This window comes from Melanotaenia boesemani, chromosome 4 (genome assembly GCF_017639745.1).
Source record: "Melanotaenia boesemani isolate fMelBoe1 chromosome 4, fMelBoe1.pri, whole genome shotgun sequence".
Taxonomy (NCBI): Eukaryota; Metazoa; Chordata; class Actinopteri; order Atheriniformes; family Melanotaeniidae; genus Melanotaenia; species Melanotaenia boesemani.
In genome coordinates this window covers 15,458,141-15,478,077 of record NC_055685.1, presented here as the reverse complement: position 1 = coordinate 15,478,077, position 19,937 = coordinate 15,458,141, and the positions used below count along the sequence as shown (strand labels likewise).

Genomic DNA, 19,937 nt, shown 5'->3' with positions numbered 1-19,937 from the left:
TACAATCCAAAATTGACATTTTACCCTTTGATCCATGAAACCCTAGAAGGCTGGGATATGAATTTTGTCTTTGTATTGCGTACAGGTGTGTGTGTGTGTGTGTGTGTGTGTGTGTGTGTGTGTGTGTGTGTGTGTGTGTGTGTGTGTGTGTGTGTGTGTGTGTGTGTGTGTGTGTGTGCAGCAGGGGAACCTGGAGAAGTACAGTGTCTGGCTGCCAGTAATTGCATTACAGCAGGTGTTACTGCTCTCAGACTTCTCCGGTTCCCACTCAGGAGCTGCAGAGGGCTCAGGAGTCAGGGTCAGAAAGTCACTGGTGTTGCTGGATACTGCAGAAAACATAAACATGTCATACTAGTATGAAGCGTATAATGGACCAGTCTGTATTCAGTATTACCAAAGTATGTGGAAAAAATGGTCATGTTTCTTTTTATTTTAGCACACAAACATTGTTTTGTTTTAGCTTTTTTTCCCCTAAAAATACTTAAAGAGAAAATAAAATAGTCCCTAAATGCTAACTATCTGACAGTATCAGATATAGTCTGGATTTGCTTTTTCAAACTCCAACTTTTGCAGGTGTAGGGAGGATTCTTCTTTACTTTTTATGATTCTGACTCATTATTTTGTGGCTATCTCAAAATAATGCCCATAACTGTTATCAGCTATATATGATAATTTATTATTACACTTTAAGTTTAAAGCCAAAAGCCAAGTAATTTCCAGAACTTATGTTTAAATACTTCAAATTAAATGCTACTAGTACTATATCTTTATCATTATTCACATGTCAGCTGGTCTTTGTTGGCAAGTGTCTGCTGTTGTTCTGACTGAATTGATTTCAATAGTTTATTTATTTATTTATTTATTATTGCTTTTCTCATAAACAATGTAAAAATCCATCTTTGGTGGCAGCTCCAGTCTTCATACACTCTTGAGGCTTTATCTAGCACTTCTAACTAGTCCATGCAGAAACATGTCAGGCTGTCTGACCAACACCTGCCACCTCTAAAAGGCTGTCACTGTGAAATCAACACTTGTTAGCGCATGAAGATTTGCTGTGTTCCCATTCAACTTATCCCTCATTGTCAAGTGATTTTTTTCAGGGCTGCATGCGTATTGTGTATCGATTCTCTCATTTCTGCACCAACAGCTCATGTTTGAGGGAGAGAGGGGAAGGGTTGAAAAGGGCTTCTGATGATCTGTTAGTAGCGCTGATTAATGGCTCACATGATTTAACACCTGCTGTTTTAATGTAGTCACGGTAAGAAACTGATCTCAACTTACTTGCGTGAGCTGTGTCACCATTTTAAATAGCTACCTAAATTTATCAACTTTGTGTAGGTCACTTCAACCTGTGTACTCGTTGTGATGTGTTTTGTAGCTCAAGCTTATGCTATATGGTAAAAATATGACCATATGTGGTGCAAGACATACATAATATTAGTAAATTAAGTTTAATAGATGTTTCACAGAATTAACTGTAGGATGGAATAAATAACAGCTGCCTAAAAATCCATCCACCCATGTGCATAATATTGCAAAAATTGCTGTGGTGGACATAATCAAATCCTTAGGACATATTATACCATACTACCGTAAAATAAGGCCTGCATTAAACTCATATATTCATATTTTAAAGCTGACATAGAGTCCAGAGGATGTTTTAGGGGGTCACAAGATAAAAAGGTTAAGGACGTTTTTAAACTGATCAGATATCTTACATCATATTTGTTTTTATGTAAAAGCTTAATCTGAAAATAGCAACAGCTGTCCAGTGAATGTAGGGGAGTAAATTCTTTCCCACTGAAATGTAGCAGAGTAGAGGCATGAAATTTCACTCTTACACTCTTTCACTCAATACTGAAGTGCAACAGTACTTAATTAGGTAAAAACATTAAATTTGTGTCTTATTTTCATCTCTGTTCATAAAACAGGTTGTTTCTAAGTGTGTCCTCCACATTAGTGACGTCGAGAGTAAAAGTGGGATTTAAGGGTGACAAAGGCTTTATACTGGTGGCCTCTGTCCTTGATACCGCTGTCAGTGTGCCCTCTACATAGAGCAACTGTTGGCTCACCCCTTCCCTGCTGCATACCACCAATCCGGGACCCTGTCCAGGAACAACACTTGTGGCTTCAAAACCTAGACAGACGTCTAACAACTGGATCATTGTTATGCAAGGCAGCCTGATTCAGCATTGCTCGGTAGCTAACATCATCATCATCAAAAAGATTCCTTCGTTTGGTTTTGTCCTACCTTTTAATACATGGTTCAGGGTGTGAGATGGGATCAGCTTGACACAAACATCTGCAGATGAATGGATTAAATTACTTCCTTTAGTGACAGTAGCTAAAGGTTGACTTTATTGTGGAGACAGCTGTTTCTCTGAGCGTTCAAAGCATTCAAGCTGTTCTTGTGTCTACATATGAGTATCAATATGTGCAGCTCAGGGTAAATGGTCAGAGATGGTCAGTGGGATGGTTGGTCCATATTTTCTCATGTCATTTAATAATGCAAATTTGATCCAACTGTGTGATCAACCAAACAGAAGATGTTAACATTTATTATCTATTATTCTATTCTATTATTATTCTATTAAAATTCACAAATCTACTGACTTTCAATCTCATGTTTATTTATAGTTATTGCTGTTACTTGGTAACAAAAATTTCTTGGAAATGTCAGCCTAACAGTAACCATATTTGCTTATTTAACTAGGTAAATAAACATAAATAATCCTGTATACAAATCTAATTGCATTTAACATTGACTTTATTTAATATTGACAACAATATTACCAGTATCTTTATTTAAGCATGCTTTGATTCAGCCTTACACTGCTAATATTTTACTTTTGCACTTTCAAGCATGTTATGTAGTCCTTTTTCCATAATAATTCTTTTATTTTGTGATTTAATATTTTGCTCCATCTCTTCCTGTTTGACAATTTACAAAAACTATTGGTGTTACTTTACAGTAAGCGCTCTGTGTTGTGCATCTGGAGAGTGCATTGTCACTAAATGTTGGAACAGCTATATAATTTAAATTTACTTAGGCTACTTATTGCAGAATTAAGTAGCTTGATTTTAGCACTTCAAGGTGTTGAAGGGTGTAATTTAAGAAATAAATGTCCCACAGTGAAAAACAAATCAGCTACAGTTAGAAACAGAAGAAAAAACTCATGAAATGACAAAAATCAAACAAGTAAAAAAGACAGAATGGCAAATTACCAATGGGAGACAAAACATTAAAAAACATGAGACACTGAAGCACAGCAAAACCATGCAAATGAAAATGATGCAGAACATCTTTGAAGAAGTTACAAACATGAATGAATGAATGAATGAATGAATGAATGAATGAATGAATGAATGAATGAATGAATGAATGAATGAATGAATGAATGAATGAATCTTCCTGCATCTCTCTACCAATGTGGAACTATTTTGTTAATATTTTTGTGTATTCTAAGATATTTTGTCAGATCTCTGAGTTTGACATGGAAAGATGGTAGCTTATAGGGAATCTACTCACTATCTGAATTTTGCTCTCACATGTGTCCACAGTGCTATGATCACAGACACAGAGCACATAACCTACTTAGGATGTATTATTTATATTCCTAAAAGTACTGAAATGCTGAAAAATGAATGGCAGATGTACAACAGCATCTTACTCTCACAGTATTTATTAAATCCTCTGTATGTAAATAAATAGCCAATGATGTCAGACCATTATTTATCTGCAATGTCAGTATTTTCTGACAAACAAGTTCAATCCACTTTCACTTATTGATGTCAATGGTGTAGGGATTTTCTTAATCAATGACAACCCCTGCTGTACCACAGATAAAGTTAGTGATGTTTTTTTATATTAATTTGGGGTTAGGAGGCTGAAAAAAAACTGCTGAGACAACTATATTCGTATCTACCCTCAGAACAGCTTCAAGCAAAGGGATGATAGAGAATAATGCTATTATATCAAGATATATTAAAGATTAAAGTCGGAATTTATTTTTTGTGAAGATTTATCAAAAGAAATAACATAACAAAAACTAGCTTTATTGCCCTTTAAAAAGTAAAACATTTTCAACTACAACATGCTAATAGACTCTAAAATTACATAAAATCTGTGATAATCATGGTGTACTTCTAAGTAAACGGAAAAAATGAAATTGTGGTGTCAGCTGCCAGTTTTAACTGGTATTTGACAATGCATCTCTTGTCAGTGGTCACCTGAGCATCAGTTGTTTCCATTTCCATTACCAAATCTATAATGCAGGAATGAAAACTAACTTTGGGCCCAAAAGAGGAGCTGTTCGTGTAGCACAGGTGCTGAAAACTTTGGAGGTTTATTTAAGAAGACTACAATGTAGTTAGTTATAAAATACTTGATTGCTTCATGGGATATTCCCTGGGACAACCCCATCTCTCTGTCCCTCCTCTCTCTCTCTCTCTCTCTCTCTCTCTCTCTCTCTCTTTCTGTCTCTCTCTCTCTCTCTCTCTCTCTCTCTCATACACACACACTCTCTCTCTCACACACACGCACGCACGCACGCCCCCTCCTCGCTGCCCCTCGTTCCAGCCAGCAGAGTTTTCCGTCCAGTGTCAGAGTAACATCGTAAACGAGGACCACCTGACGGTAAGGCCGGACTAAATGGAAGCAGCAGAGAAAACTCTCACTTACCGAGATGACACCGGATTTAAAACAAAGCTGCTCACACAAGACAAGAACATCAAGGACAAGCCGAAAATTAAGGACCACGTCAATGACACAAACAGCAACGAGTCGAACTATGTGGATCTGGACATGAAACCTGACGGCCCGAAAACGGTGAAAGTGACTTTCACTGGAGAGGGAAACCAGCTCTCTGTGATCAAATGCGACTTGTCAAAGCAGGAGAAGAAAGTCACGTCAGATGAAATTATTGAGGAGCGATCAGAAGACAAGGGGGACACCGTTCCCCAGCCCGTTTTGGGTGAGTCAACGTTGGAAACTCTGACCAAAACTCACAGCACTGATCAAGGCGCGGAGAATGAGAAGCCGCGTCAGGCGGAGCTCGACCCGAGTGATTGCAGTGAACATGTGTGTAGTGAGAGCGATGAGCTCCAGTACACGGACATGTATCTAAACAGTAAGACAGAGTCCGATGACAGTACCAGCGCCGTGCTGTCCGACCATTGTGGCTCTGACACCGTGGAGGACGAGTCCCACTACATAACCACGCATGAAATCCAGCTGACCGAGCTCGACCACGACGTCGATTACGACCTAGGGCGAGGGACCTGTTGGGAATTTGAAGACGACAACTTGGTTTATTCTTTTGTGGATTATGCTTCATTTGAAAGCGATGAAACCCACGAGGGGACTTTGATACTGGAGGACAGGAGCCATGCAAAAGTCCAGTCTAATCTTGGTGAAGCAGTTGTCAGCACTGAGCAGGAGGAGAGTGATCTTTGTGACTCGGACAAATGCGCCAGCTCAGATGAAAGTGTGTGCAAAAACCAAAGCGGAGACTGTAACACAGGAAAAATTCACTTATCAATTAAAACATCTTCCAGAGCGGTGACCGATCCTGTCAGTTTATTCGACAACAGTAACCTTGGATACACAAAACATTTTGCAGACAGGAGTCATTTCTCTTTTGTGAGCTCTGGCGCCAGAGCGGCCCCCCTGTGTGATAGAAGCCAATATTTCATCCCTGCTCCGGGACGTCAGCACCTTGCAACCAAACTGAGACGGAAAGATATTAATGAGTATTCCAGTGGAGCGTCCAGCTCCATCAGTGAATTGGACGACGCTGATAAAGAGGTGCGTAACTTAACCGCCAAGTCTTTCCGAAGCTTGGCATGTCCATACTTTGATGCCATTAATCTTAGCACATCCAGTGAGTCCTCTGTGTCGGAATATGGGCTAAATAAATGGTCAGCGTATGTAGACTGGAACTATGGAAACGTATCAAGGGGAAGAGAGCGCAGCGTGATTGCGCACAAGACCTCCAGCGCAACTTTGGAGATGAATAAGACGGTAGAGACAGGTAGGGGACATTGTGTGAAAGCTCCACAAACCAAGATGTATGCCCTTAACAAGAGGAATGTTTCACAACAAGCAGCACCTTCTAGTAAAAAGATCCAAATGAATGAACTGAATGAGCCAGGGCACCGCGGAGTCACGTTGAATTTTCGCTGTAATGTTGAATCTCACGATGGACGCAGGGGTCCCAAGTGCCCCAAGAAGGACAGACTTAATGAAGTCACTGGGACCGTGTTGGCGAGGTCGGGATGTGAGATGCAATATCACCACACAGACGATACGGGGGACATACACAAAAGAGCAATTTTTGCATCAAGTCTGTTAAAAAACGTGATCTCCAAAAAGATGCAGTTTGAGCAAGAACGCAAAATGGAGAGGGGGGAGATCTGTGACACACACCCTGTCCTCTCCCCCTGTTTCCATACTAGAGATCAAGATGGCATGAAGGAAAAAAATCAAGGTAAAAGTATCCAAAGACAAAGTTCTGAATCAGGCTCAGCATTTACTGTTAACTCTACTGATGATAAACACCTGGAGAGCGGCAGACCCAGTTCCAGTGGGCCTGCTGAGGATTTGATAGGCAACAAAGCCCCTGATAATGCAGAAAAGGGACAGGAAGAACCCCCGAAAGCACTGTTTACCCTCAATCAAAACACTGCATTTAATTCATTAAAAGAAGATGAGCCACAACATGTGAAGGAGGCTGAGCCTGCATGTGTAAATGATTCACAGACCATGGCCAAGGAAAGGTTAGACACCAGCAACATGCTGACAAAACTGCTTTTTGTTCCAAGCTGCCAACTTCTTCCAGAAGACAGGGATTTAACAGAGGATTTGACACCACACACACCTGACACAGGTGCGCCTAGTGGTTCACAGAAAGATGAAAAAGAGCTTAAAAAGGGCAGTGATGGAAATATGCAAGGCAGAGAAGAAAATAACAAGGGAGGAAAAACACCTGAGATAAAAATTTGCCTTAGAAGTGTGAAAGAAAACAAAGGCTGCACACTCAATATTGCCAATCTCTTAACCCCTAAAATAAATTCAAACATTAACACGCTCAGGACAGCAGATGACAGCAAATGCCACATTTTGTCTGCAGCAGATAAGGTTCCAAACTTTACTGTTCGAGACATAAGAGATACCAAGTGCAAGTTTCAAACACCAATATATCATGTTAGGGATGTGCGGAAATTAGTAAAAAGCTCATATCGCTTTGTTTCTCTAGATAACAGTGACAGTAAATGTTCAACATCAGCTGAAAAACTTGAGGAAAAAGCTAAAGTGGAGTCAGGAAAACATTTATTACCATCACCTATTGTGATTAAATGCAACTCTGTTAAAACTAATGCTAAATCCCTTACCACGGAGGCATCACAGAGACAAACAGAGGCAGACATCCACCCTGAAACATCCCAAAATGAAAATAAATCTTCACAGTGTGTCACTAACCGTGTGCCCACTGCTATAACTAAGCAGGGCAATTCGGATCAGTCTGAAATTCAAACTAATTTTGAGGCCAAACTGGAAAAAAAGAGACAGGACAAGTTTACAGGTGAGACAGCTGAAAGGAGATCTGAGGCTGTAATACCAAAACATGATGCGCTGGAGAAACTCAGAGCTGCAGTCAAAACGATGGAGCAGCTTTATGTTTTTGATAAGAAGGAATGGAAGCGTAAAACTCAAGCCCCGCACCCTGTCACAGACAGCCATGTGCTATCACTCATTGCCAGTGAGGAGCAGGGAGCAGATGAGCTGGAAACAACAAACACTGTAAGAACTCCGCAGTCTTTAGTTAACACTACAGAAACAGGGAAGCCACAAGAAGATAAAAGAGCTTCAAATACCATACATGTTCCATATAACCATGACACTTTTAAAACACAATCCCAACAAAGTAAAACTTTTACTAACAAAAGCATCCTTCATTTTGGCAATAGGACCCGTGTCAGCATTAAATCTGATAGTAAACCTGTTTCTGCTCTGAAAACATCTTCGACTATAAAAAACTTCAAGACACCGGTAGCTCCACTGTCGGTGAAAATAGAGCCGCCTAAACATGGCCAGGTGGAACAGGGAAAAGCCAAAATCAGTCCCACTAATCCCACTGTTACACAGGGCTGCTCAGATTCCGAGAACTATTTAACAATGCCAGGGCTGGGGCATGCAAATGAAACAAAACTGTTTAATCGAGAGCCTGACACAAAGGAGGGAACGTCAAGCTTCAATAAAACTGATGCAGGGGACTGCAAGGGGTCTGAGCAGAAGAAATCTTTGATCGCGGAGTACCCAGCTGCATCTATCTACCATCGTTCAACAGCAGCAGAAAGTCCTCAAAAGCAACAGCAGGTGTTGTGTTTTTCTCCTCCCGTCCAAACTGTGTCACCTACACCCTCTGCTAGAGATATAGCCTCACAAATCCAGCGCAAGATGCTTTTGGACCCCACAACTGGACATTATTATTTAGTGGACACTCCCATACAGGCCACCACTAAAAGACTGTTTGACCCTGAGACAGGCCAGTATGTGGATGTACCCATGCCTCATTCTCCTGTGGCATCTGTCACTCCTGTGCCACTCTCTTTGTCTCCCCTGGCTCTCAGTCCAGGAGTGTATGCCCCAACCTATATGATCTACCCAGGTTTTATCCCCTCACCCACTTTAGCAGCCCAGGCAGTGATGCCACAGTCCCCATGTCACGCAGAGGATGCAGCTGGAGAAAACATGAAAAAGGCCAGAAGTCCTCAGCTGGAGAGCAGCACAGCAGGTGCAGAGAGTGCATATTACAGTGCAATGGGAGAAGCTCAACAGGGGCCACTGTACTTACCAGTGAATTTGGGACAGGTGACCACCAGAGGAAGTTTAGTAAGCTCTGAGAGAAAGCCACTTATCAGCATCACAACACAACAAGGTCCAAGGATCATTGCTCCACCATCCTTCGATGGAAAAACAATGAGCTTCATAGTGGAGCATCGGTGACCAAGAGAAGATGTCTTCAAAAGTGTAAGTTTGAAAAAACTCTAAAGCGCATTTTTTCATCTTTAATAATAGATGGGAGGGGAAAGCAAATTTGTATGTGCATGCCAATCATTTAACTAATACATAATTTGACTAAATTAGTTATTTGTCAAGTTTGTGTATGATATATTTCATACAGTATGTCTCATTTTCACGTTAAATTAAATAAATGAATTGTTTTTTAGGTATACTGTAATGACAAGAAGATGTAAAATGATTAGAATAGGAGAAAATAAAAGTGCATAAAAACATAATTAGAATATGTCACGTAACCATAAACAGAGCCAGGCCTCACTGAGATGAAAATGGATAAACTGAGATGCAGATGACCAACAACAGTAAAAAATTACCTTAAAATTACACTAAAGGACCATGAAGTTATAAAAAATTATGCAATGCATCTGAGACCATTTCAGACACATTTTCAGTTTTGGTGACCTGATCCTCCATGAGCCTCTTAAATGTATGCACTCAGGGGCCTGTTGTGTTAGGGCTTGTGTAGAGGTCCTGCCTGAGTTTTTCATTATTTCTATGTGTAAATGTTGCTAAAGCAGCAGTTCAGCTTTGCCACTTTAGCATTGGCGTGTCAGTGTTAATAGACATGCAGTAGCTTCATGACAGGTAACCTGATCCCCAGAGCTCGGCTGAACTTAAGAGTCTGGATTTTCATCCATGACCCGGAGCTTTTCGCTACATTACACATCGTCGGACTATTTTGATAGCGTGAGACGAGTTTGTTTACACAGTTTATTCTCAGGGTGTGAAAGGAAACTATTCCAGTTAGTGACACCTTACATCAAGTTACTCTTAATCGGTCATAAATGCTTTAATTTCTCATATAGCATGACAGTTTATTAACGTGTTCGCTCCTTGTATGTAATGCTTCATGAAACTTGAATACAGTAGAACAATTTCTTCTTAGCAGACAGGATTTTAATCCTAATAAAGGAAGGAGCTGAATTCACAGTTATGATTTTTAACCCAAATCAGTACATGAATATGAAACAAAAAAATAAGATAATAGTTTGGGGAAAATTGTGGACTCATTTATTTTCCTTAGTTTTCAAATCGCAGATCATTTCTCGTACTGTGTAGACTTTGCTGCAAATGCAGCTGAGACAGAGAACTTTTACCATTTTTCAATGTTGCCATTCTTTCTCAAAACACTTAATAGAAGTTCTGGCCTTGAGAATATCAATCAGTTAAGTGTTTCAGATATTATTTTGTTCTTCCAAAAGAGATCTGGACCTTTGATTGGTCTGACCACAATACACATATCCACAATGTTGTGGTCCGTCCCAGATGCTTCTAAGCCCAGAGTAATCTGCAAGTCTCAGGAAAAGGTTAACATAAGAAAAGACTCTTTTTTTCAGAGTTAAGTTGAAACTCCTTACTGCGGTGACTGACAAAAGTTTCCTTTAATAATTTCTTGCCCATGCGGTTATATCAGCCATTGATGAATGATGCTTTTTATTGCAGTACCACCTGAGGGACCACAGGCATCCAGCTTAGAGCTGCACTCAACAATGCACTGAAATCATTCCAGACTGCTTGAATGATTGAATTACATTCTGCACTACTTAGGAGAAATATATAGGTTCTCTATAATCATTCTTTGAGGAACGTTTACAGTTACTCTATGATTTTCTCACACATTTGTCATTGATGATTCCTCAAAAGCTTCTTTCGCATATATGTGTCCTTACACACATTAAGCTGGCATTACAGAATCAGCTAAATGACGACCAACTATTCAACCTTTGTGTACTTTCACATAGGCCTATAATATGATGTGGAACAAAGGCTAATTAGTCCTGACCTATAAAGAAATATGAAAAAATGCCTTAACACTTATATCATTACCAGCCCTGAATTGCCATATCCCAAACTTATTTGGCATGTGCTGCAAGCCTGAAATCCAATAATTGGTGTACATATTAACAACTTAAAGCCACTTGAAACCAATAAGACAAATCATATAATACAGAATCCTGAGTTGACGCTCAGCAATAAAGTAAAACATCTAAGTAAATATAAAGATAATATGCTTTATTTTCAATACCATTTATTTTTTTATTTCAGTTTATTTTATTGAAAAATGTTTGAAAAGTTCTATATTTTCAAATTTACCTAAACAATAAAATAATTTTTTACACTGGCTGTTTCCTTATGTTTGTTTGCTTCTTCAAATGTTACATATATCACACTCTGTTACGCATTGCAACTTACCATATTACAAAAATTTAAATCATGCTCTGTTTCTGACACACTCATATATACACACTTACACCTTGCCAAAATCCATTCTCAGCTAATGTGTCAGAGCAATAATACAACTGCATGAGCATGAGGGATACATGTCAGCTGGGTGTGTGGCAAGCAAGGGCCTAGTATGGGGTTGAGTAGTAGGGAAGCGCAGGGTGTGTGTGTTTGTGTATGTGTGTGTGGTGTGCGTAGCTGCTGGGGGTGTTTCGGGTGGAGAGACGTGGGGGCATGGCTGGGATAGTGAGGCAGGAGGAAAAGGTCAGGCAATGCAAAGTATTTGTTGTGCTGATGCGGGGAGAGGACAGCTGCTTGGAGAGATCAGATGCTGCTGCAGCTCCAGCTTGGAAGTGAGTCCATGGGACTGCAAAGGGGTCAACTTTTTATAGCCCCCTCCCCCTCTCTACCTCTTCCTAAACGGGGAGAGGGAGGTGGAGATCATTGCTGACCTCCATAACTTTTATGTAAACAAAACGACTTGCATGAGCCCAACAATGATTTGGTTGAATTTGGTCAGCTGCTTCATGAAAGGAGAATGCGTTTCAGCTCATGACAACAGATTTTAGCACAAATAAATAAAATCTGAGTTACGTTTGTCTTCTTTGTCACCTCTAGATATCTCTGCTGAGGAATCTGCCTTCATTCATTTTAAGTGCAGTTTTCATCCCTGTGATCTTCGCCCTGGACAACTTCTACCATCACCTTATGCTCATGTCCTGTTCTGATGTTTAACTTTGTTTTCTGTGTGCATTGCAGCACTTTGTAGATTTAATATTCAACCATGTCCTCTGGCTGATGTTCTGATATAAATCGGCTTTGTAATACTTTACATTCAGGTGCTGTCTACTCTAACTTGTTTAATGCTATTTGTGCCCTGAAGTTTATTCAAAAGGAAACAAGGCAGTTCTGTTACAATAAAGTGTTGTTTATTTTTGGCTATGGTACCAATTTATTAAGAGTTTAACGTTACCATATCTAAAATGAGAGTATGGCTATGTTCAGAATGTCCACTTCTTCTTTCACTCAATCACTTACATAGTCAAGAACTCGCTACTGGGTGAGGGCAAACGGTTGTTGATGGATTTGGGACACTACTCGAATGTAGTGCTATTTCATAATCGCGTGCCATATCTTCAGTTACGTCAGATAAGCAAATGCTGGCAGGAATGGTAAATACCAAATATGACATGATGGGCAGCAGAGTAAAGCTGTTAGTGATGAACATATTGCACTTCTCTCCCTGGCATAAAACTATATGACACAAATATGTGTGCACTTGTAATTTTGCATTGTATCCACAGACTACAGCTGTTAATAAGTTTTTTTAAAATTCCTAATCATAATAACAGTGAATGTCATAACAAACAAATTGTTGATAAATCGCTTTTAGAGTCACAACTAACCAAATGCTGTAGCTCAAACACAAATATTTAAAAAGCAAGCTCTATCACAACTTGCCTCTAATTTGTTTACTTAAGTCTGAACTGAAGCTAGCTAGTATGTTTATGTATATTTCATTAAGATTTTCTCAAGCCCTTTTTGTCAGACAGAAAAGAAGTCTTACTACCACAATGGCTGAACACTATATGCTCACAGGGCATTCTCAGCAGCTCAGAAAATCATAGTAATAAGCTGCAAACCTTAGCATGAGCTAGTATGTGCCATGTGGCTAGCATTAGCATACTCCATATATGCCACTTCCTGGCAGTTTCTTGTGCCAAGGTGCAATGCATAATGGTCTATGTCTACTGACATTGTGTACAACATCTGTTTGATACTTTTTGTCAACCACGTGACAGAAATGTAGTGGACTAATATAGTGAACAAGATGATTTAGTTGAAATTTGGAACAGTGCAACAAAATGGCTGACACACTGTGAAGTTCACTTTATAGTAAACAAGTGGATTTGAACACAGCATATGTTACTTTAACAAAAAAAATAAAATAAAATAAAAACATCAAAATGAAAGACTTGAGTTATAAATGTCAGAACACGTTTTCAGACTTGTCAGAAATAGGTGCTCCATGCATGGCAATGCAAAAAAGAGAAGTTAATGGCAAGAGCAATTGGCTTTTCAAGGAGAAAAGAGATTGGTGTCAGAATTGGTCAGGCTATTAGCTGATGTTGGCTTGTCAAATATATATGGTTGTATATACTGTTCAATATGTAAAAATGAACTTTTATTACACAAAATAATGCAGAGATGTTTTTTGACATAATTTAGAAATTGTGTTACCATTTAATGTGTCTAGCAGCAAGAAATCTACCATTTACAGTTTCAGTACTGTCTGCACCACATATAATGCAGCTCATTGTGCAAACTCAAGAGGTATCTCCACAAATACATATAAATAAAAATATCAGCTAATATATTAGACAGAATTTTTCTCTCCTCAAAAATCATATTGGCAATGACAGTCACTCTGCCAGACATCTGATGTCTGCAGAGGTATTCCAGACTCCTTCAACTGGAAAGACATCACAAAGCAGACTCAGAATACTTTGAAGGAACTACATACCATATCTGGCCTTGGAATGCCTCAGGGTCCTCCAGGAAAAGTTGTGAATGTGGCTATAAGGAGACACATTATCTACATTGCTTATAGTCTGCTGCCAGCTGGACCGGTAGAGGAAATGAACGGATTAACGTCTGTAAAATAATTAGCAAGTTTTTACAGATTCTAAACTAGATCAGTTTGCTGTCATGGATCGGTGCTTTTTAACTTATACAACCAGGAACTTTAGCTGTTTGGGGAAATAAAAAGGAGTACAATCATTTATTGTTTTCACAATTATCAAAGGACCGGGACCATTTATCTAGACTACATTTTGAATCACACCAATTTTTTCCTGTCACAATAAGCAAAAGAGGATTAAAATGTAATATTGTATTAATATTTCATATTAAAACATGAAATAAGACATATTTTAACAAAAGTCATGTAAAATACATCTGGCATCCTAAGGTACATCATATGTTAATAACATTTCCATTTCAGTCCATCACCACTTCGTCATGACTCGCAAAATTCTACCAACAAAGTTTATGCGTGATGTAAAGTAGTTGATATGGTGAGAGGAGAGAAGAAAAAAAAAAAAAAACACTGAGTGTTGCTCAGATCAAACTGAGCTAGGACTCTGGTTAAATGGTGTACTTAGTTCACTATAAGCAGAGTTGGGCCCATTAAGTCAGAGCCAGCTGAAACATTTAGAGGATAACGTCCTGTATTTGCGCTGCTTCAGTTTACACTTTTGTGAAATGAGATGAGAGTGGACGTGTGCATCTGAATGTGGCCGTGATCTATGCGAGGCATTTGAGCATTCTGTGAGTACAACAAGGAGTTATGTTACTTCGCTGCAGACATGATTACCCAGACTGTGCATGTGTGAAGTGTGTCTTTACATTTTACACACAGCTATGCCAGTTCCTCTGGACCTCTTGTGTTTAAAACTATCTGAGGTGAGAGTTTCACAAAATTTAAAAGATGCTGTTCATCAGTAAAAGCCAGACAAGAATTAAAGTTTATTTCTTTAATTACACATTTTTGACATTAGTTTCCTTTTTTTTCTCTGTCCTGTTTCCCTTTGAATGTGCAAGGCTTTATATGCTATTTTACATGATTCAGTCTTACCAACATGTATGACTGATGCCCATCTTAGATTTGTGAGATTTTTCTGTTATTTGTTTGTTTGTTTTGCTTTTCTTTCTTTTCTTCTACTTTTTTCTTCTTCTTCTGTTCTTTTTTTTTTTCTTTTCTTTTTTTTTTCTTAGCATGTTTCAGATTAAACACATATGGTATTTGGAGCTGCTGGTCAGTCTATGTACCTCCATGTAAAATACATTATGTTTTGCCTCTGGGACAACAATTAATGTAAATTTATTGCCCCAAAAGTTGATTTTGTTATAACTGATCAATGCAGTGGTTAAGAAAAACTGTTGTTGACGTTGCCAAGTGGTTTGCAACTTGTGATGCATTTTGAAGTGCAAGCTTAAATTCACGGGAAAAAAAACTATGAGATTATCAAATTTTTATTGTTTTTTTTTTTTTTTAACTATGTGTACAAATAAATAAATAAATACAATTAGGGGAAAATATTCTTTTAGTAATAACAGGTCCAAAATCAGACATAGTTTTGGATATATTTTTAAATATATGTCAAAAATACCAAAGATAAAAAATATATTTACATTCCCCTGATTCCTTGTTTTAGCTCATTTGTATCTTATATTAAAACCTGTGAAAATGTAGATTATATAAGAAAATAATTATAGTGTTTCGGATCCAGTGGTCTTTTCCAGTTTGAGTGTAAAACATTTTTTTAAAGTTCACAATGAACAGTAAACTACTTATTGCACTTAAATTGCCACAGTTTCATCACCAGCAACAGCTGTAAATTCTGGTGATAGAAACTCTGTGTGGACTGAAAATTTTCAATCTATTTTAATGTAGAATTTATCCTAAAGTTGCACTGATACAAAGATCTTATTATTATTATAAACTATTCTGTAAGATGGTGTTCAAAGATTTAATGACATATGAATTGGATAAGCCTAAAAATAAAATTATGGCAGGAGGTCACTCCTGGAAAAAACCTACACAAAAAACTGCATATGCTTTTAATGATAGCATTTAACATGAATAATGTCATAATATCTGGCAGGATTTTTAGGTAAAATATGGGAAGCTGGTAGTATCAGGGCTTTATTTTGATTAAGTAAGACGACTGAGTTGAGGTGATGTTGAGAAGGTCTGAGATAAGTGCATATGATGTGTTATTGTTTTGAAAAAAGAGGGAGTGGGGTGTACATGTTTGTTTTAAATGTCCTAATGGCTATAAAGTTATATGGTACACACTGGTTTGATGATGCTGTGGGGCATGGCAGAGATTGGGATGCAGCGGAGGGACATCTGGAAAGGAGAAATTAGTGCTGTGGTTGCATTTACAATACTGAATGTACTGGGAAGGAATATCATGAACGAGTGTAATGTAGACTGACAAGCCTACGTATGTTTGCAATAAATTCAGAATACAAGCCACTGAACATTTCTGTCCATGAGAATTGGTTTTAGGTCAACTTGTGAGGATATTATCAAGGAACAAGTCATGAAAATGTTTCATGTTTCTTTAGAGAGCTTGTGGTTTAGGTTACGAATGCTTTTTAACATGAAAGGCTTTTACAGAAGTCCTTCATTAGTAAGCAGATGTTTAATACTTGATTAATTACTGTTTCATTAATGTATTCCGAGATGTATTTGTATTTTATTAATGTGTCCAGGGATTAAAAAAAAACACACACACTTTTACGATGCCAGGAATTATAAAATCCATTTGGCGGGTCAAACCATCTACACCTGCTGACGTGAAGAGTAAAAGGGTGTTTTTTACTACCTGGCAACCTGAAAAGGCTTGAAACTGATCTGACCTGTATTAATAACTAGAAGGGCAATTAGAGAGCACAGACCTCCACCAAAGGCAATGTACTACCACACCAGAATTTAATGGATATTCCCTTTACCCACACACCAGCTCATCACAAAGTTTCATGGGTTTTCTATATAATCTTACCAACAAACTGAAAACATGTTAGTTTATGTAATGATGAATGAATGTTTTAATTGGAAATCTGTTTTACAAATTATATTAACAGATACAAATTCTCTTAATAGATGTAATTAATTCTGCTATGTTTCTTGAAAGAGCAAAAATTCTAGCTGCTGTGGTCTTCCCATAAAAAGAAAACAAAATAAACAGTGAACCCAGTCAAACATTTGATTTTCTTTCTCAAATATTATTACATAATTGATTTGATATGTACTTCCAAAGCAATTAGTATATGTTTTTATTTTATTTTAACGATTAATAAATAATTTTTTTGGCATTATAATTTTACTGTAATCAATTTTTTTTCTTTGGTTCGTTGATTTAAATTTGGTAGTTTGTTTTCATGTTACCTAGAAGAACTCGCAAATTCCCTTGCTCATAGACACACACACACACACGCAAAGGGAAAAAATCATAGGTGATAGGCAATCAAGCAGATTTATGTCCACAGAAGTACACATTTGGCATGTGCCTGCGTGCAAGGTTCGCTTTCGGGTGACACTGAAACATCACCCACCACGGCTTAAGTTTAACCTGACAGTTTGCTGCTGTGTTTACTTGGTTGCCATGGATGCAGCGAGACTGGCAGACACTCGTTTGCCCCCAGCTGCTCTCAGTGCTTTCTAAAGAATCTACATTAGGCCCAGTTGTTGCATTTGGATGCCAGCAGGGGCTCTGATGTCACGGCTATGACACTGGAAGAGTCAAGATTTATTGCTTCACCTGGATCAACATGTGAGTTCATATTTGAGCAAAATAATGCACATCTTGTCTTTGCAGACTACCACAGTCAGTGTAAATGTGGATAACAGGTGTCTTTGAACACTATGAAGAGGGCTGTGGTTCCATTTAAACTTGTTTTTGCATGCAGACAATATGAGGGTGCTTTCAGATAGTCACTGGAGAAAGTCCCCCATCTTTTTTGGTGTCTTCAATGAAGGAATGATTGTAGTTTACAGTATTCCTTCGGTTGGGTAATTTTTGATCCAGTCTTGTATTTTTTTACTCTTCCTGAATTATGGGAAACCATTAAACTGTACTGTGATTGGTTCAGACAAGATACATTTATAGTGATCGAATGAAACACTTTTACTTCTGCCATTGCATATCTGCTATCAAAATAAGACAAGGAAAGAATTGCAAACATCCAAAAATGGATGCTGAAAGAAATGTGCATTTCCGCCCATTAAAATGTAAATTTACTGCCCCATGTGGGATTTTTTTTTCTAAGTTCTTCTTTATTGTAACTGTAATGGCAGAAGTTATAGAGGTGCTATTTTTGCTGAGTGTTTTTTAACTACATGTGATGAAATTACAATGTGAAGTGGACACATAAACCAGCTAGTGCTTAGCTGTTACTTGACTTCAGCGTTCCCACAGTGTCTGTGGTGTGAATGCTACCACAGAAAAACGTAATGCCCTATAAGGTATGTCATCCTTCAAGAAGCTCCCCAGTATCAATTTCCTTCTGCAACTAAGTGATGAGAACAGTATGATCTGAAAGCTTACTGTGTCCTCATCTTGGATATATTCCAGTAGCATCAACAGAAGGAGGTGCTGTGCCTATGCATGGTGAATTATTCAGTCTGCATGTTTATAGCAATGGGTACACCCACAGAGAACACTGCGCAAGCCCTTCGATGATGACACCCCCACCTTATGTGCTTGGAGAAGCTCAGAGAATTACCCCTTGAACACCCCATGAGAGTCTACTTCAGGGGTGCCCAAGTTCAGTCCTGGAGATCTACTATCCTGGGACTTTTAGATGCAACCCTTCTCCAATAAACCTGAATTCCCTCATTTACGTCATACAGCTCTGCAAACACCTGGTAATGAGCCAGTCATTTGATTCAGGTGTGTTGGGGAAGGGTTGCATGTAAAAGCTGCAGGATAGTAGATCTCGAGGACTGGACTTAGGCACCTCTGGTCTACATGCTGGCAGGTCTGTGGCCTACTACAGGAATCAGTACATAGATTAGGTAATATAGTTTTGATGCCTTAAGACATACAGCAGTGCCCAAAAGATTTTAGTGCACACTATTTAAAAAGTTTTTAAATATTTGAGTCCAACTGAAATTATATGAAATCGAAGATTTAAAAATATGACTGACAATTAGATAGTGTACGTGGAAAAGCAAATTACTCCTGCTCAACTAGACTCAACAGGGCCTCCACATATACTCCAAAGTTTAATCTGTTTGGATCTTTTCATAAAAGTAGTAGTGTGTCAGTTAATATTTATTTAACCAGATTTCCAATAAAGCTGCTGTTACTGTCTTGTAAAAGTGTTGTGATAGACCAGTATTTATCATTAATATGATATTTAAAGCTAAAATATTGATATAATATTGTTGATAATAAATAAATGCTAATATTGTGATTTGATTTAAGCTGATAAAATCAAAACGTCATGAAAGCAGAATTATTTTTGCACATTTAAAAAAATGTGGCTAGCTTTCATTTGTGAGTCATACAGGTGACAAAAATAGAGGCAAAAACACACAAAACAGATGCAGCAATTTCATAGCATAATATTTATTATCAAGGCTATAAATATATTATATATATATATATATATATGTGTATATATATATATATATATATATATATATATATATATATATATATATATATATATATAGTCAGCCCTATCATGTTCTTTGACCTATTGTGTTATATATAAGATATTTCTATTAATTACTTATTCATTTATTTAAAAAATTAAAAACTAATCTTATTATGTACATATTGTAATTCTTATGAAAAATAAGTCAATTTTCATGAGCAATTAATGCGTTTGACTGTTCTACAGATGGAATTTTATACTGTTCAAATGTTTTTTGCGTCATATTTCTCAATGCATTATTATGTCAGGCCAAAAAAAGGGAAGAATCAAGAATTTCAAGGGCACATTTATTTTTAGTTGATATCAAATCTTAACAAAACCCAGTTTATGGCACAAAAAGAGCAATTTTACTCACTTCTCAAACATTTAAAGACAACATAATCACAGCTGTTTAAAA

The 19,937-nt window shown here is 37.9% G+C and overlaps 1 protein-coding gene across 1 annotated transcript; it reads left to right on the top strand.

The window, feature by feature from the left end:
- The first annotated feature begins 4,606 nt into the window (after positions 1–4,606).
- Positions 4,607–16,616, top strand: LOC121639086 (uncharacterized protein C4orf54-like). Its single transcript, XM_041984280.1, has 2 exons — positions 4,607–9,031; positions 11,924–16,616. Exon 1 carries the CDS (start codon positions 4,652–4,654, stop codon positions 9,005–9,007), a length of 4,356 nt encoding a protein of 1,451 aa, XP_041840214.1. The 5' UTR covers positions 4,607–4,651; the 3' UTR covers positions 9,008–9,031; positions 11,924–16,616.
- Positions 16,617–19,937: the final 3,321 nt, after the last annotated feature.

What these genes read in the sequence shown, in the direction of transcription:
- LOC121639086 (XM_041984280.1), top strand. Translation starts at nt 4,652, where the DNA reads ATGGAAGCAGCAGAGAAAACTCTCACTTACCGAGATGACACCGGATTT.